Raw genomic sequence first — 18,465 nt, 5'->3', positions numbered from 1 at the left:
TAAGGGGGTCAAATATGCCCTTGAACCAAATTTGACATACGATGGATCCATCAATAGAGCATCAGAAAAAAACATTCTGTGCCAAGTTTCAACCCTCTATCTCGTTCGGAAGGGTAGTTATAGGGAAAATCCGGATTATCGAAAATTACGTAAAAAAATCTGATGCATTGTGGTTATCGAGATACGTGTTCAAGAATTTTTTCCGATTTTTTGATTCCAAATTCTAAATGTGAAAAATGAAAAACGCAGAAAAATACGGATTTCGTATTGAAGCTTTCGAGACACTAGATTTATATAATTACTGTAAATGCGTATTATCATTGGTTATATTTCTGAAATTTTTCATATTTTTTGGTAGGGTGCGCCGTAGTAGCAAAATTTAAAAACCGATTTTTTATACTTTGAATTTTTGTATTCCCTTTAATAGATAACTATATTCTATAGTTTTAAACAATTCTATGTTGAGTAGAACGGTGTATAGAATAGAAAAGCAAAAATAGTTCACCAAATAAAATATGTTATGCGCATTATATTCAAAAGTATCAGCTGCCGCAGAGCGCCTCAAATTCAACACGCCTCGCGAGAATGGCTCCGGCGTCGTCAGTTTGCACTATTTTTGAATAAATATTTTTTTCAACACTTAACGGTATGGTTACTAACATTCTTGAATATTATTATCCTCTTACTTTTCCATCTGTCAAAAAAAATCACAAAAAACGCTTTATTTCAGATTTTTGGTGGTCTTACGATATTTTCGCGTATCATCAAAAGCAACGGAGACATTATAACTTTCGAGCTTCGGTGACACCCTGTAGAAATACACGGTAACTTAGCGTGAAATGCAATGAATTGTAAAGTAGTAATAATAACTCTCACGAAGTAGGAAAATGAGAAACCAAAAGGAATTTCACGAAGTTACATTTTACTGTCGCAATTATGCACCAATCTGAAGGATTAAAATTAAAGTGAAAAACTTGGAAGGTTCACGAAATGGTAGAGAAATGTTAAACAAACCGAATTTCGCGAAGTCGCTTTTCACTGTCGCAATTATGCGCTATTCTAGGGAAATTCTCGAATCGGTGGGGGAACGTCAAATAAACCAAACTTAACAAAGTTACAATTTCCCTGTTACGCTTAATTATTAATATAGAAAATGAAGGTAGCCCATTAATCTGTAATTAAAGTGTCATTAGTATATTTTCAGCAAATTTTTCACCGCGTTTTGAAACAATGTCTCTTCGAATGCTCGATCAAAATGAATTAAAAATAACTGCTGTATAAAATTTATCGAGTACGGGGTTTGTCTAATAGTTGACTAATCGAATTAAATTTATTGTTTCATACGCCGTCGATATAAAGAGTCTTTGCCATCGTAGAATTGTTTACAGAGAGCTTCGACTACAGATCAATGGACTGACGTTAGCTTATCAGTTTCCCATAAATCCAGTATTACATACGCTGGACTGTTACTTAATCAATGTTAGTTTAGCGCGCCATTAGTTTACTGCTATTGGAGGGTCGAGCTTAAAGCTCACTTCATGCTTAATCCTGAAGCTTATTGTCCTGTCTTTAAGGTCGAAACGTGCAATCTCATACCATAAAAGCTACAGTCTCTGAAACTTGAGAAGGATCTGTTTGAAACGCAGGAAAGAATACATAGGGTGTTCTGAGGAAAAGTCGACAATTTTATCCAGCGTGTTTAGAAGACTGAGTCAAAAAGGTTATAGTCATCGTGAGTTTTATTCCACTGCAGAATAATATAAAAAATAAATACTTTATACTATCTTTTTATCACACTTTTGCTTTCACAATAAAGCCTGATGTTCAAGCTTACTTCGTTAAGAGAAACTGAAATATATTTGAAGCTTTGAAAATTATGCTCTCCACTTCCCCTGTACACGTTGGTAGAAAAACGAGATACAGTAACGTTAAACTTGTACACGAATACGGACGTATACTTCTGAAAACGTTCGAGGCAATGCGCACAGTGAATAAGAGTCGTATAGTAGGTGACTATTGAAAATGTAAAAGTAGACTGAGCATCATTCAAACCAGTCTGCATCTTCATCAATGGCTACCACGTACCTCCGTACTTTACTAAACAACGTTCATCTCGATAAGGGATGAATACAAACTCATTCTGTACACGGCCATTTTGATTCAGAATTACCTACCAAACACGGCTAGGAAAGTTAACAAATTTCTTTCGAGGACACCCTGTGTATATTATCGCGGCGTTCCTACGCGACATCTGAAAAGTTGATATCCATCGTGGTGTAATATTCCGTTTGTTCTTCTTCTCCCTTCGTTTCGCATGCATTTCAGAAGGAATCCATTAAACAAGACGGTTGAATGGATTTCAACGAAACTTCACGTTTAAGTTTTATATTCCCGTCCGAAGGTTTGAGTCGATTTTAAAATAAATCGAGAACCGTGGATAACGATTGCTACCTCTTGAATATAGAATATCTATTTCTTTTAAAAATATCCAAAAGAATTTAAGAAGATCAACAAATATTTTTTTCACGGTTGTATTTTACGAAATTCCAAATTCATCGATTTTTATTTCATGTATTTTATGAATGTCTTTGATTCCCGCAGTTCGTTCAAATATATTCGATTAATGATACCCGGATAATTGCGTTACGTAAACCTAATTCCACGAAGAACAACTTTGTATCGCGAAGCAATATCAAATCTCTGGTCTCTATAGGATGGTTCTGGGAAATGCGAGACGTCATAATTCATATTAGTAGCTATTGATTAAATAAATAACTTTGCGATCGGTTTACGTATCACTTCGTCAGTCCATTAAGCAGAAGATCAAAGAAGGATGAATTCCGATTTGTATACATTACAATATTAATGCAATGCAATATCCCAGAGTATCAGTTCCACTCTCTTGCTCACGTAGCCTAATACTGATCTGGGATCATATCGATTGATCTAATGGGCTCGTTTAAAACAGTTTCGCAGATACGTCTACCATATGCAGCAGCAAACTGGTAGATTTAATTCTGAAAGCTTTATACACGTAACATACATGGTATTCGGAGCCAATCCAGAACGAGTGCTTCCATTGACTGAGGTCGCAAGTTTTGACATTCCATAAATCAGAGTACAACAAATCATCGGGACAGTCCATTTTTCAAAGTATACGGAGAAAAATGAAACGACCCTATTTTCTTTTAACAATTTGTGAATTTCAAAGTAAACTAATGTTTTAATATATTAAACTTGAAGCTAGTATCTTTTAAGAAGCACTCTGTGGATGATTAATTCTTTTTTTGTGAAAGTGTACGTATTATTAATTGTCCATTTTCCCTGGTTATTTATCAAAATAGTGATAATAATCCACTTCACAAAATAAAGCAATCATTCCAACTTCATATTTTTCAGAACATGTTTATTTCTTTGAAAGAATCTATCGTGTCTTTCACGTGTTTTTACAATATTAGGGCCGTGTGAGGTTTAATTTCGTATTTTCGTCTTGTAATTTCGGTTCCTTTGCAGTCTAAAATCAGTTGTTAATGAATAATAATGTTTATTAAACAATATTTTTTTAACAAACATGTTACATGTATCTTCCAAAGTCTGTAGAACTACAATATCAAGTAAACAAAAGAAATATTCATATTGTTTATATAAATATCAAGAAAAATAAACGAAATGACAGAAATGAACGCGTAATAAGTATTCGTACAGTTACAGTTTATTACATTTATGATTCAAATTTTGTTGTATAAACACAACGTAATTAATTTCAAATATAGCTTACTTATGCCAGTCGGCTTAGAAACGTTGCCATCTATCATTACTGTAGCAACATGGGTCGAAAAAGTAAAGAAACTACCGTAGAAGAGCGAAAGATATTATTAATTTGCATAATTAAAGCAAAAAAGGCCAAGATTTACGATACAAGGAATCATTGATAGATACGGATTACGAAAAACATTACAAAATCGTGTGAGAAGTGGACGGCCGCGAAAAATTTCTAAACATAGTGGTCGTAGTATTATTCGATTTATTAAAAACAATTCGAAAATGAATGCAACAAAGATCGCTGAAGAGCTTAAAAAATAATTTAAACATCACTGTATCTTCTTTAAACAGTACTGTATGTCAATTCTTGCGAAATCAAGGTTATCATGGTAGAACAGCTCGAAGAAAATATTACGTAAATGAAAGGAATAGAAAGAAGAGATTGGAGTTTGCACAAAGTTACGTAAAAACACCGATGGAGTTTTGGAAGAGGGTCATCTTCATAGATGAGAGCAAATTTAATATTTTCGACTCCGATGGACTCTTCACAGTGTCGTGAAAAAAAAATGAAGAGTATAAACCTCAGAACTTGCAACCGACAATAAAACATGGTGGTGGTTCCACATGTGTTTGGGGCTAAATTGCATTTTATTCACGGAATAATGGATCGCAAGATGTACATTAATATATTAAAAATTCATCTTCATTCAAATGCTGAAAAAATGGGTATAGAAAATAATTTTGTGTTCATGCAAGATAATGATTGTATATAATACTCTAGCACGTTTAAAAAACTCCCTCAACCATCAGATATTAACCCTATTGAGCATTCGTGGGATTATCTGGAACGAGCAATTCGAAAACATACAATTTCATTTAAAACAGACTTAAAAAATACTTTAATCAACGAATGGAATACAAAGCTAGCTGCAATAACAAAATCAAAGGGAAACCCTACTAAATACTAATTATTAAACTGCAGATGTTTATGCATTTAAGGGAAATTTTAATTTCCAAAAAACTACAGAATGCACTTAATATCCAAAAACATAAGAAATATTTAAAGTAAGATACGAATCATTATATTTAGGGGTTGAGATAACCCTCTACAAGGCCCTCATTTCATTAATTCCATAAATGAAAATATGAATTTGCGTAAAGACCCGCAGTCCACTAATTATAAATATTAATTTTACAATTACTTGTTGTTTTTATTACAAATGTTTAAATAACATGTACGCTTAATAATGACAACAGAACTATACGAATACTTATTACTCGTTCATTTCTGTCATTTTGTCCATTTTTATTTATATAAACATTTTTTTTGTTTATTTGAAATTGTTGTGGTACAGATTTTGGAGAATGTATGTAACATGCTTGTTTAAAAAATACTGTTTAATAAACATTATTATTCAATATTTTAGTCGTAATTAGTCACTGTACGAATTGTTTTTATACTCACTGTAGGTTCGCTCTGGGATAAGTTAGAGAGTCTGAAGGATCTTGACGAGGTATTCGTGAGTGATTTTGGCGTGTCCGTGTCTTAATTAAAATAGTATAAAATAGTTTTCCAGTGGGTAGTATCGAAATCGATGGACGTTTAAACAAAAAGAAAGTTGTTATTTAAAACGGAACAAATGAGTGGGTTGAAGAGGCCGGAAAATCCGATAAATCGGGCCGTATTTGGCCCGCGACCCCCGCGAGGTTTGCATGCCTGCCCTAAACAGTAATTAATTCCAGCGAACATATCGTTAAACGAAACGATAACCCAAATTGCCGCGTAATTTTCAGTCCACCGTCGACGGTTTTATGGTCCAAATAGCCTTGAATTGCGGTGCATCCTGAAATTCGCGAATCAATAGATCAACCTTGCACATTAACGTCCGTTGTAGAGGAACGCGCAGGATATCGACTCCCGTCAATGTAACCGGGGGAGTCAATGCGACCGTTCGCCGCGATTGTAACAAATTATCGGCCGATCTGTTCATTAATAAAGATGAACGCGTGAAATCTCATCATGCCCTGTGAAGTCTAGGCCGTGGGATTTAACGCCCGTCAAATTGTATACCGGTTTCGAAAGCCGCTTTATGTCAGATCACGTACGAACGACCGCGCGAAAATGGCGCATCGCGATATCGCCGTGGCGGCCGATATGTCCGCGCGTAATAACCGGAAAAATAATCGGCCAAGCGATTGGACTTTCCGCGCGATGCTCCCCGCTTTGACGTATTGGAATGTCGTTCAGCTGGCGTCCCGCAAAACCCGGCCGAGCTCCTGTCACTTGCACGCTTCGTCGAAACGTCGAGGACCCCGTCGATGATATTCACTCTCTCTCTCTTTCCAACGCCCGGAAAACCAAGGTATTACTCGAATCCGCGGCGAAACGTATTTAAAAATACGATTCTTTTAATTACTTTTTCAAAAAGACGAGAGAACAACGACCGGCCTCCGCCTCTGGCGCGGTCGGTCGCGGTCGACGTTCAAAAATTTGACGGTCCCTGACCGCCCGATAACCCCGATTCGACGTATCGGTGCTTCCTTTCCCCCGTGGATTTCCACCGCGGACAGCCGTTTAAAAACTAGCAATTTCGCAGACGTCCGTTACGTACGTAAGAACAACCGCGACGGTCGTTGTTCGAGGTTTGACAGGGACGAAAATGATGGGGTAACGTTGGATCAGTCTTTCGCGAATCCACCCGCTATAAACCCTCTAAACACAATTTTTTTCTAACGAATGGAACGTCAGAAAGTATCGAGAATCGCTCGAAATAACTCAGATTTGAAATTTTCTGTACTTTTACAATTTAAAACGAGGGGTAAGCAGAGTGTAGCCACTGCGCCCTTGCCAGGTTATGAATGGGAATGGAATGTAAGGATTGTTTTAAGCGTTCTATTTTTCCATTTTCCCAGGGTCTCGTGCGAGCATGGTCGTCCTGTTAAACACTTGGCGACCAGAGCCATACGAAGCACCTGTTTTCCTTCAAGATTTCGCCTAGGTAACCTTTCCCTACGCTAAGTATTTTCCAGTTTCGTTTTTCCGTCTTTCTGTCCTATCTCTTTTTCTCTCCCTTTACTATTAGGGTAAGGTCATCTATATATTGAAGAGAGTTTTAAGAAGAAAGGGCAGTCCGTAACAGACGTTGTCATAGCTCAGTCTGGTAAAGATGTCGTTCAGTGTTAGTCTGTTAAAGACGTGTTACAGTTCAGATCATTGTTATAACATTAACCTACGTGTGGCTACATGTTACCCACATCACTCGCGAATAAAAACATTTAATAATTGTGGGATAGCTTGTCGGGTTGTTATTTTACCCCCTAGCCCTCTCACGGAGAATTAAATTTTATTTTATTTTCAAATTGTAGTTCCGTTCGTAATTGCATCGACAATTTCTTATTGACTTTAAATAGAAACAAAGTGTTAATGTCTACACGCGGGGATTATCGCTATAACAAATTTGTCTAAGTAAATATTAGATCGCGCGTGGTTTGGTAATCAAACTGACCCGTTTGTTTATCTAGGTTTACGTTGTTGAAATCCATTTCGAAGTGGTAGCTACATTTGTTTCCACCCACGCTATTCAATTACATTCACTCGTCGATACACATTCTGTATTCAAAAATTACAACTTATTTGAATCAGAGAAATTCGTTTCCCACTTGGCGTATAGGTTTGATAGGTCCATAGAATTTTGATTAAACCATAAAATAAATAAATCCAATACAAATCATTTATTATATCGCGTACATAAGGGATTGCGCGGTAGAACAAACTTTTATTATAAAAATTATCTCCTCGTTAACCAGCGTCTGACCGTAGCTGCAGTCTCGCGTCTCCGGCTTTTCCATCGTCTGCGACACCATTGTCCGATAATTGCTCACGCTGCACTCGAATAAGATTTCCATCGAAGTTAATCGACTTTAATGAAGCATGTAACCCGCGAGTTCTTCTCCCCGCTAATTATTGCCAACGTTCTTAACCGTGGACGACGTGGGAAAAGAAAAGAACCGCTGGTTACTCGGGAGCGGTTTGGAGCACGTTTCAGTGACGCCTGGATTATTCAATTAAATGGCAGGGCCAATTACTCGAGGAAGCCGCGGTGACGCTTGCATTGTTTGTCGCGTACTCGATTTACAATTATCGATAATTAAGTACCCGCCCGAGCATTCCTGTTTCTCGCCATTCATCAATTTTTTTTTCCTTTTCATCGTACGCGCTTGTTTCGCTCCTCGAGGCTCGTCGATACTCTAATCAGCCGGGTGATTAATTATCACGCAATATTGAGATCATACTTATGTGGAGACGACTCGTAATTTAATCATGTACGCAATGAAAAATCGCAAGGAAAAGGCGAACTGGTTCGCGAAGTTCGAAACCCTTGAACGTAACAAAAAAAGTGTTTCTTTATTTATGAATATTGTTGTATTCCTCTTGATCACTCTTTATTAACGTCAGAATACCAGGTTGTGTGGACTAACGGCGTACAAAAACAATTGGCTATTCGTTGTCTTAGACTAAATTAAAATTAGAATCTGCATTTAGGGAAAAGCACGGAATATGCAGGGTGTTCGGCCACCCCTGGGAGAAATTTTAATGGGAGATTCAAGAAGCCAAAATAAGACGAAAATCAAGGATACCAATTTGTTAATTGAGGCTTCGTTAAAAAGTTATTACTGTTTAAAGTTCTGCCTGTGGAACGGCAATCTACGAACAGCTGCTTATGCGCGATAATAGTATTCAACACAGACATAAGAGTAGACCTTACATCCATTGTATTTTTTTGACTCATTTTTCTAGGGTTCTAGACCTCCATTAATATGCACTGTTTGAATTTTGAATCATTAAAATCCTTCAATCCGTCCAGAGGCTATGATTTTTTAAACATACGCATGAAATTTCGGGGAAACATTTCTGGCCACACAGTATATTTTCGGTAAAGAATATTTTTCTCGAAAGTACGTAGCATTTCGGGGGCATGTGTATTCACCAAAAATCATTGTAATTGACCCCCACAACCGAAAATAATTTTTCCAGAATGATATGAAATTTTTTTATTTTGTCGAAAAATTTGTCCACCTACTCCAATTTTTTTCTCGAAAGTGCGTAGGATTTCGAGGGTACTTCTATTGACCAAAAATAATTGTAATTGACCCCTGCACTTGAAAATAATTTTTCCAAGGTGATTTGAAACGTTTCAATTTCGCCGAAAAATTTCAGCACCTCTCCCCTGTCGATTTTTCTTAAAAATTCGTTTTTGATTTTTAGTAATTTTGTTTGACGCCCTATAGAAAAATTGTCTAATACTTTTTTGTGGGTACTCACGCGCTCTACTCCAGAAAAAAAGTGTCATTGAAATATATTCACTATTGTAGGAGTTATGAATGTTTGAAAATTGGACCACTTTTATGGAGGTTTTCTAACTTTACAGGATCAAGGAACAACTTTTTCAATATTGTTAGAACTTTTACATATTCTTCGCCAAGATACGCGTTGTTTGCAGTTTGAAACATTAAAATCGTTCAATCCGTTCAGAAGTTATGACGTTTTGAAGATTCACATGAAAATTCGGGCAGACATTTCTGGCCAGAAATTAGATTTTCGGTAAGGAATTTTTTTCTCGAAAATGGTTAGGATTTCGAGGATATGTCTATTGACCAAAAATGATTATAATTGACCCCTACAATTGAAAATAATTTTTCCAAGGTGATTTGAAACGTTTCAATTTCGCCGAAAAATTTCAGCACCTCTCCCCTGTCGATTTTTCTTAAAAATTCGTTTTTGATTTTTAGTAATTTTGTTTGACGCCCTATAGAAAAATTGTCTAATACTTTTTTGTGGGTACTCACGCGCTCTACTCCAGAAAAAAAGTGTCATTGAAATATATTCACTATTGTAGGAGTTATGAATGTTTGAAAATTGGACCACTTTTATGGAGGTTTTCTAACTTTACAGGATCAAGGAACAACTTTTTCAATATTGTTAGAACTTTTACATATTCTTCGCCAAGATACGCGTTGTTTGCAGTTTGAAACATTAAAATCCTTCAATCCGTTCAAAAGTTATGATTTTTTAAATATACGCATGAAATTGTGGTGAAACATTTCTGGCCACTTATATTTTCGGTAATGAATATTTTTCTCGAAAATGCGTAGGTTTTGGGGGGTATGTCTATTAACCAAAAATGATTATAATGGACCCTTGCAACCAAAAATAATTTTTTCAGAATGATTTGAAATTTTATAACTTAATTTTTTAATAACTTTTTAACGAGGCCTTAATTAAGAAATTGATATTTTTGATTTTCGTCTTATTTTGGTCTCTAGAATCTCTCATTAAAATTTTTCCCAGGGATGGCTGAATACCCTGTATACCCTGTATACCTTATATCTTGAAAACTAATAAAAATCGGGTGAAGCACTATCGCGTGATACAAAAAAAAATATATAGTTCCATTTAAAAAACGAAACTTCATATCTTTTAAATTAATAACATAAATTAATCTTTTAAATTAATAACATAAACAAAATTTTCGTTTGCGCCAATATAGAGATCCCATTTTATCCTGCAATTTATATATAGACAACTTTTTCGTATCATCAATAATTATTGAAATATCGCGACTGTCACACTTTCGTGTGGACTCCCTGTATATAGGGTTGAAAAAATGGAAAAGGTGGAAGGGTGAGACAGAGAGAGCTTCCAAAAATGAGTCAGTGATCAAGGTTCGAGTGTAAGTCAGGATAAACAATGAAATCACTAAGGAAAGAAATATGGGATATTTTGCAGTTTTGTATGAAAAGGATATGTGCGTAAAAATAATAAAACGTACTAGCATAGAATAATATTCTTATTACGAAAGGAAATCAGATTTGTGCAGATTTAGATATGTACAAAAGTAGAAAGAAGAGCGAATCGCGATGCGTGTCAGTTGTAATAAAACAATTATCGTGTCGACTAATTCTCGTTTAAATCAATGTCTAGCGTTAGGTGAATGGTTTTAGTTGCATCGACAACCTCGTACGGGCGCGTGACGTTAATTTTGGCTGTTTGGCGAGATTTGACGTGATATGACATGACGTTATATCTACTCATCATTATTCAAAGCTATCCGAAGTTTCTTGCCTCCGATTTCGGGCGCGTTTTCGAGCTTCCGTCTTTTGCGAACAAATTGCACTACTAACGTCGTTAGCTAACGAGAAGCGGTCCTTTAAAACGGTCGACGTTCTTCAGCTCGTACTTTCTCAAGTTCTTTGAGAGCAGCGCAATCCTTTGCAGCAGGTAAAATATTTTTGATGTAATTCCATCGTTAATAAGAACGCGCGTGTCCCGTAAATGTGGTGTCAGCGACGAAATTCGCTAAAAATGAATCACGCGAAAACGTTGCACTGTGTATTAAAATTCGACTACACAAAGCGTGTACGTGTAAGAGTGATACAAAGAAGGAAATTATTTTTCCCAATTACGAACACACAGCGAACGCGAAAGGAACACACAACAGCGAGCTTATTATGTAACGTCAAAGAAAAGTAAACTGGTCAGATATTCTCCATTTCTTTGAACCTTTAATGCTTCTAATTAACGAAACATTAAAAAATTTGCTTGCAAAAGATTGCACAAAGCTTAAGCGTCTTCTGAAAATAAATTCAAGCACGACACGTCGTGTCACAGTTTCGAAGCGTTTGTTCGTTTAATCAGTTTAAATTACAAAGGCCATTGTTAATTAATTTAAACTACAAGAGAAAGAATATGAAAGTTTTCAATTACTTTACGAAAATATAACTTCTTTCTCTCCATTGATCGTTAGAAAAAATAAATGCAATATTGTAAACCTACAATTTTATATTTTTTAAATATAATTTTAAAAAATCGTTTAAATTTTCGTTTGATCGATTGTAACAGGACACTCTGTGCGTACAACGTTTAAACAATCTCCAGCCGACGAAAAGTCGACAGGAATTGCAGCCAAAGCGACCGAGCAAAGTCCTTTTTGGGCGTCGAACTTCGCGAAACGCTAATGCGCCATGGCGAAAGTCTGCCTTTGATTCGAAACAATGAGCAAAGTAGAGCGGTGCATTTATTAAGTTGAATCAATTGGCTGCTCTATGGAGTGGTTCGAAAAGGCAGAGCTAAGCGACTCCCGGAGTTCAACAACAAAATTCAAGTGGAACCGTTCTCGATTCGATATTAGCGAGTAGCTTGCAAAGCCATGTAATTAATAAAAGTTACGATAATGAGAGCTTTCTGCTAACCGATGAGTAGAAAAGTTGCGCGGTTATGTACAAAACGACCGTGCAATTACGGCTTCTGAATAAAACATTTTATATATATAAAAAAAAAACAAATCCGACCGTTCGCGCGGGACATTTTTCGTCTCGATTACTAGTAATCGAATATTCGACGCGATGACTAATAGAATAAACATAAAATTCAATGTTCCAGTAGAGCGTTTATCACTTCGTTGATTAAATACTGAAATATAATTTTTACGCGCACTCGGCACCGTAACTTTTATCGAGTTTGAAAATTTGTCGAGCTCGTTAATTCGCTACGGTGGTTATAAAATATCAATTTTAATGTTATTTAAAAGAGCAAAACTGCAGAGGTGTACAATCAGTGGTGTCTAAATTTTCTCTGGCGATAGAGAAGAAAATTTCTGCGTTCACGATACATGATTGGGAACAGAACAAACATATTTGAATAGTTGAAGATCTCGTAGAATTGTACTTACTATAAACTTTGATTTTCCCATCAGTTTCGCCCAGTGAATTAGTGGCCACGCACCGAAACGATCCGAAGTCGTGTGGTCGAACAGAATATATAGTGAGCCTCATGGTTATTTCGTAACCGTTTAGAATCGTCTCGACCTTATAGTTGCTGTCTGTAAAAAGAGAGAGAAATATGTTGGTTTAGGAAACAGTTTTACAAGTTTCTGTTTAAAAGTTTTTGCAGCAATTTCATTCCCAAGGAAAAAGATTTTCTGCGTTAATGTGTAATTGTCGGATGCCACGGCGCGAGTTAAACTTTGCCAATTAAGTACTGCTTGCCTCAAAATTAAAATTTCCTTTTAATTTTTCATTGAATTCTCGCTGCTTTTCACACATAATTGGTCCAATTACCGGTATTCATTCGTTTCTACGCCGCGCAGCATCACTGAAATACAGCTATGTCCAAATTTGTCTTCAGCGTTTATTTCAATTTTCGAGATATCTACTGATCGCATGTTAATAGCAAATTTCTTAACAATTTCAAAAATACACTAGCCTATCAAACCGATAGATAAACTTTCATAAGCATCGTACGAAATAGTCTAGACTGAAATTTCGGTTCTCATTTGTACAGTTAAGAGCAAAACTGAACACACATACGAAATTTTTGCGTAAATAATATTTTATTCAATGTTTGCATGTACAATACAAAAGAAACGAAATATACAGTATTAAGTACAATGTTTTAGCTGTCCAAAAAATTTTCAGCGATCGTAATATCTTTATTATTTTGACACCTACAAATTTTATTCGTGTATTTGGTTTTGCACCGCGTTAGAACTACTATTGTTACGAACTGTAAACACAATTTTTATAAACAACACCCGGTAGTATCTGTCACGGGAAGTACTGTAGTAGTTAGTTCATTGCTGTTTGTGGAGTGATATGTGTTAACATTCTGCCATGAAGCCATTATCTAAAATCGTGAAGAATAATATTATTTTCCAGTTAAAATCTGGCTTATCGACACGAAAAGTTGCTAGAAGGTTTGCTGTTAGGCAGTAGTACATAAAATACGGAAACGATATTGCAATGACGTTCCTAAATATTTTGGAGGTCGTCCAAAATTATTATCTTGTCAGGACAAGCGATGATTAACAAAGTATATTACATCAGAAGTCGCGACTGGAAAGAAAATAAGCAAATGGACTGCTCGAGGAGCACTAAAAAAAAGCTAATTTTATATCAATAGAGAGAAAAAAAAACCTGCTCTTTCAAAGAAGAATATAAAAGCCCAGTTGAGGCTGAAAAAATATATACAGGGTGTTCGGTCACCCCTGGGAAAAATTTAAATGGGAGATTCTAGAGACCAAAATAAGACGAAAATCAAGAATACCAATTTGTTGATGGTGGCTTCGTTAAGAAGTTATTAACGTTTAAAGTTCCGCCAATACTGAATTTTTTTTCTCGAAAGTGGGTAAGATTTCGGGAATATGTTTATTCACCAAAAATGATTATAATTGACCCCCGCAACCGAAAATAATTTTTTTAGAATTAATTAAAAATTTTTTTTTTCGTCGAAAAATTTAGGCACCTACCCCCTGTCGATTTTTCTTAAAAATTCCTTTTTCATTTTTAGTAATTTTGTTTGACGCCCTACAGAAAAGTTGTCTAATACTTTTCTGTAGGTATCCATGAGCTCTACTTCAGAAAAAAGTTTCATTGAAATATATTCACAATTGTAGGTGTTATGGCTGTTTGAAAATTGGACCATTTTTATGGGGTTTTTCTCATTTTGCGGGGTTAAGGACTAACTTTTCGAATATTTTTGCGATTTGTACATATTCTCCACTAAAATACGCGTAGTTTGCTTTTTTAAACATTAAAATCGTCCAATCCGTTCAGAAGTTATGACGTTTTAAAGATTCGCATGAAATTTTGGGCTGACATTTCTGGCCAGAAATTATATTTTCGGTAAGGAATTTTTTTCTCGAAAATGGTTAGGATTTCGAGGATATGTCTATTGACCAAAAATGATTATAATTGATCCTTGCAATCAAAAATCATTTTTTTAGGACGATTTGAAATTTTTTAATTTTGTCGAAAAATTTCACACCTTCTCGAATTTTTTTCTCGAAACTGGGTACGATTTCGGGGGTATATCTATTCATAAAAAATGATTATAATCGACCCTTGCAATCGGAAATAATTTTTTTAGAACGATTTGAAAGATTTCTTTTTTGACCGAGAAATTTCACTACCTTCCCGAATTTTTTTCTCGAAGGAGGGTAGGATTTTGAGGATATGTGTATTCATAAAAAATGATTGTAATTAACCCCCGCAACCGAAAATAATTTTTCCAGAACGATTTGAAACTTTTTAATTTAATTGTTAATAACTTTTTAACAAAGCCTCCATCAACAAATTGGTATTCTTGATTTTCGTCTTATTCTGGCCTCTAGAATCCTCCATTAAAATTTTTCTCAGGGGTGGCCGAACACCCTGTATAAGGTGGAACATCGAACAATGGAAGAACGTAATCTTTTCAGATAAGTGTAAAATTAATCGAATTTTGTTAGATGGTCGTTCCTGTTGTTGGAAAAGATAAGATGAATCACTTAATCCACGTCATGTTTAACAGTCAGTTACATTTGGCGGTGGTTCAGTTATGTTATGGGGTTACATTACGGTGTGTGGTGTAGGTCCAATACATCGAATTGATAGTACGGTGAATCATTATACTTACAAGAACATTTTAGAAAAGAATCTGCTAGACATAGTTGACAATATAACAGTACCAGAATGTGATGTCGTTTTCCAACATGACAATGCCACCACACATTCTGCGAGGAGTGTGAAAAATTGGCTCGATGTTCAATTATTTCAAACGATAGCATGACCTGCTCAAAACCCAGATTTAGATCCTATTGAAAATGTCTGAGCATATTTAGAAATGAAACTAGCGAATGATTATAATGCTCTGCCAGCGACAATAAACGATTTGTGGGAAAGAGTGCAGGAACAGTGGTACTCAATTACTTCACAATACTGCGAAAATATAGTTTTAAATATGCCTAAACACATTCAACACACCATTAAGGCCAAAGGTTTATGTACGAAGTATTAAATCTAGATAAAACTGAAATGTTTATTTACAAATGCTTTATGGTGCAAAACCGACTATACGAAAAAAATTTGTATGTATAAAAATAATAAGGATATTAAGATCGTTGAAAATTTTTTGGACAGCTAAAACATTGTACTTAATACTGTATATTTCGTTTCTTTTATATTGTACATGCAAACATTGAATAAAATATTATTCACGCAAAAATTCCGTATGTGTGTTCAGTTTTGCTCTTAACTGTAAATCCGTACAAATGGGTAACTGTAATTTTTTCATTCGCGTTTCTTGTGAAATGAACATTTTTTAAAGGCTGTAATGCTCATTGAAAAATGTCTTCCGTAAATTGGCAATCCCCTGTTATCGTTTCTGTCGTCCTCGCAGATTCGTGGAATTGAAAAATGCGACGAACGAGAGCTTGATGAAGCTCATCGCGTAGCGAGTTACGCCTCTAATTCCGTTGGCGTGTAATTGCACTTGCCAGTCGTTAAAAAGTTCCGTTGTTTTATTGTCGCGCGAAACGACAATGACACGCTAACGCCGGTTTTGAATAAGATGAAACTCGCCTGGCGATAAACTCGCTATTTATGCCCCGTGTCACTTAAACGTTATGAAACTGTGTAAAGTGGGCGCATGTCGGCCACGTTATTCGCGCGAGTGTCATTTTCCCCTCGACGCGTTCATGTTCGCGATATTTTGGTGCTGTAACGCCCGGTAATGCGCTAGCGCGAGACATTTACTCATGACTTATCAGCACACGTCGCGCGTCCAACGTTCAAGCAATAATTCTTTTACGGTCGCGTACTTTCATATTTATCCGAGTACACGGGGTGTGCAAAAAACAATTCCCGAATTCCAAAGGCGACAATTCCACTGACAATTCGGAAACTGATCTCCGCGTTACGCTGTGTTCTGTGCAGAATGGTACATAGTCGCATAATTGAAACAAAAATACTGTAGCATTTTACTCTAGATCTGCGAGGGAACTCCTCGATAAATCCTTTAGAAAAGATTAATTCGCTGCAGAATTTCTGGAAACACGAAGGCAGGTTTAAATAAGTTCCGCAATTTTCCGTATACACTACAGCAGTGTGTTTTACAAGTAAAAATAAAACTAAAGAGTTATATAGGGTGTTCGGCCACCCCTGGAAAAACTTTTAATGGGAAATCTTAGAGGCCAAAATAAGACGAAAATTAAAGATACTAATTTGTTGACTGAGGCTTCGTTAAAAAGTTATACATATATTTCCGACCACACAGTATATTTTCAGTAAAGAAGTTTTTTCTCGAAAGTACGTAGGATTTCGGGGGTATATATATTCACTAAAAATGATTATAATTGACCCCCGCAACCAAAAATAATTTTTCTAGAACGATTTGAAATATTTTTCTCTTTGAAAAATTTCACACATGCTCGAATTTTTTTCTCGAAAGTGAGTAGGATATCGGGGGTATGTCTATTCACCAAAAATGATTGTAATTGGCCCCCACAACCAAAAATGATTTTCCCGTGAATGATTTGAAATTTTTTAATTAAATTTTTTAATAACTTTTTAACGAAGCTTCAATCAACAAATTGATATTCTTGATTTTCATTTTATTTTGGCCTCTATTTGTTAAGAAATTATGACAAAAATATAAAATATGATGTTTTTTTATTTACTAAACAAACAAATTTACTGATACTTTGTTTAAAGAGAGCAACTGCTAGTTGAGGCACGAAAAAATAATTTTTACGTAGAATCATGTGGATAACTTAAACATTGCTTTGTCAGAGCTTAGTTTTTATCATTTATCTTGGATGCTGAAGTAATCTTCCTTCGATGACAATTTTTTGTTGCCATAAACTTTTGAACTATTGTTGAAGTTTATGTTCAGTAAATTGCAAAGGAACTCAGGATATCGAATACTTGCAAAAGGTTGATTTTATTTTATTATAAATTTTTTTTCTCCTTTTAATGTCTTGAATCTCAATCGAGTTTCATAGTTCATATTTTTGTTATAACTTCTTAACAAAGCATTTATGGACTTTTTGTTATATAACATTTTAGTTTTACTTGTATAATACACTACTGAAAGTTGTACAGAAAAATGCGGAACACCCTTTATACTACTGTGTATATCATTTGAAAGTAGTTATACATAGATCTAAGATGTGGATTACATTTATTGTCTGATACATATTATAGATTCAGATTATTTAAAATTAAAAATTACTAATTTCGTTATCCTTTGTGAAAATTCTTTAAAGCCACCTGGTTACTTGTAGAATGTAGCACAACCACTTTCTGTTCCATTTTCGTCAATCACTTATCGCTTTATTTTATTTTTGATCTGAACCAGTTTGGATTCCGTACAAACCATAACATTTAAACTTGATTGGTCACCCGGATCGGCTAGTTATTTATTGACCAATGTGACAAGAATAGAAACATTTACTTTGGTCTTGATCCGTGAAACATTAACAGCAGTCCAAAGCAGTCTATCTATTTAGAATAGTGGTCACTCAGTTGTAAAAGCCACTGTCAATTACACTTCTACATGGACATCGTTACCTCGAACAGGATTTTCCTTTCATGGAAACGCATGTACAACCGATACGCGATTTTTCATTTTTTAATAAAACCTTACACCACGTGTTTAACCGTCAAAAACAAGGATTTATCGGTCGTGCTTTATTTTCACGATCGTTACCACAAAAATCTCGAAATTGTTCCACGCCATCAAGCATTTATATCGTTGTGTCGCTTTCGAATTTTTAACGTAAATGTCTCGACGAAAATTGTTGCGTTCTGTGAATGTTTTATGGGCGGTACGCGTTACAACATCCGAGCAGAAAAGACACGGAATTCCGTCATAGTCAAGGCAGACAT

The 18,465-nt window shown here is 35.5% G+C and overlaps 1 protein-coding gene across 1 annotated transcript in view; it reads right to left on the bottom strand.

The window, feature by feature from the left end:
* LOC143342152 (lachesin) overlaps window positions 1–18,465 on the bottom strand; it is a 248,704-nt gene that overhangs the window by 5,326 nt on the left and 224,913 nt on the right. The window contains exon 7 of the mRNA XM_076765734.1: window positions 12,492–12,641. Within this exon, the coding sequence (XP_076621849.1) occupies window positions 12,492–12,641 (150 nt within the window). The remainder of the gene's footprint in view (window positions 1–12,491; window positions 12,642–18,465) is intronic.

The sequence above is a fragment of the Colletes latitarsis genome, chromosome 5, assembly GCF_051014445.1.
Source record: "Colletes latitarsis isolate SP2378_abdomen chromosome 5, iyColLati1, whole genome shotgun sequence".
NCBI lineage: Eukaryota > Metazoa > Arthropoda > Insecta > Hymenoptera > Colletidae > Colletes > Colletes latitarsis.
This window is presented reverse-complemented; position numbering and strand designations above follow the sequence as displayed.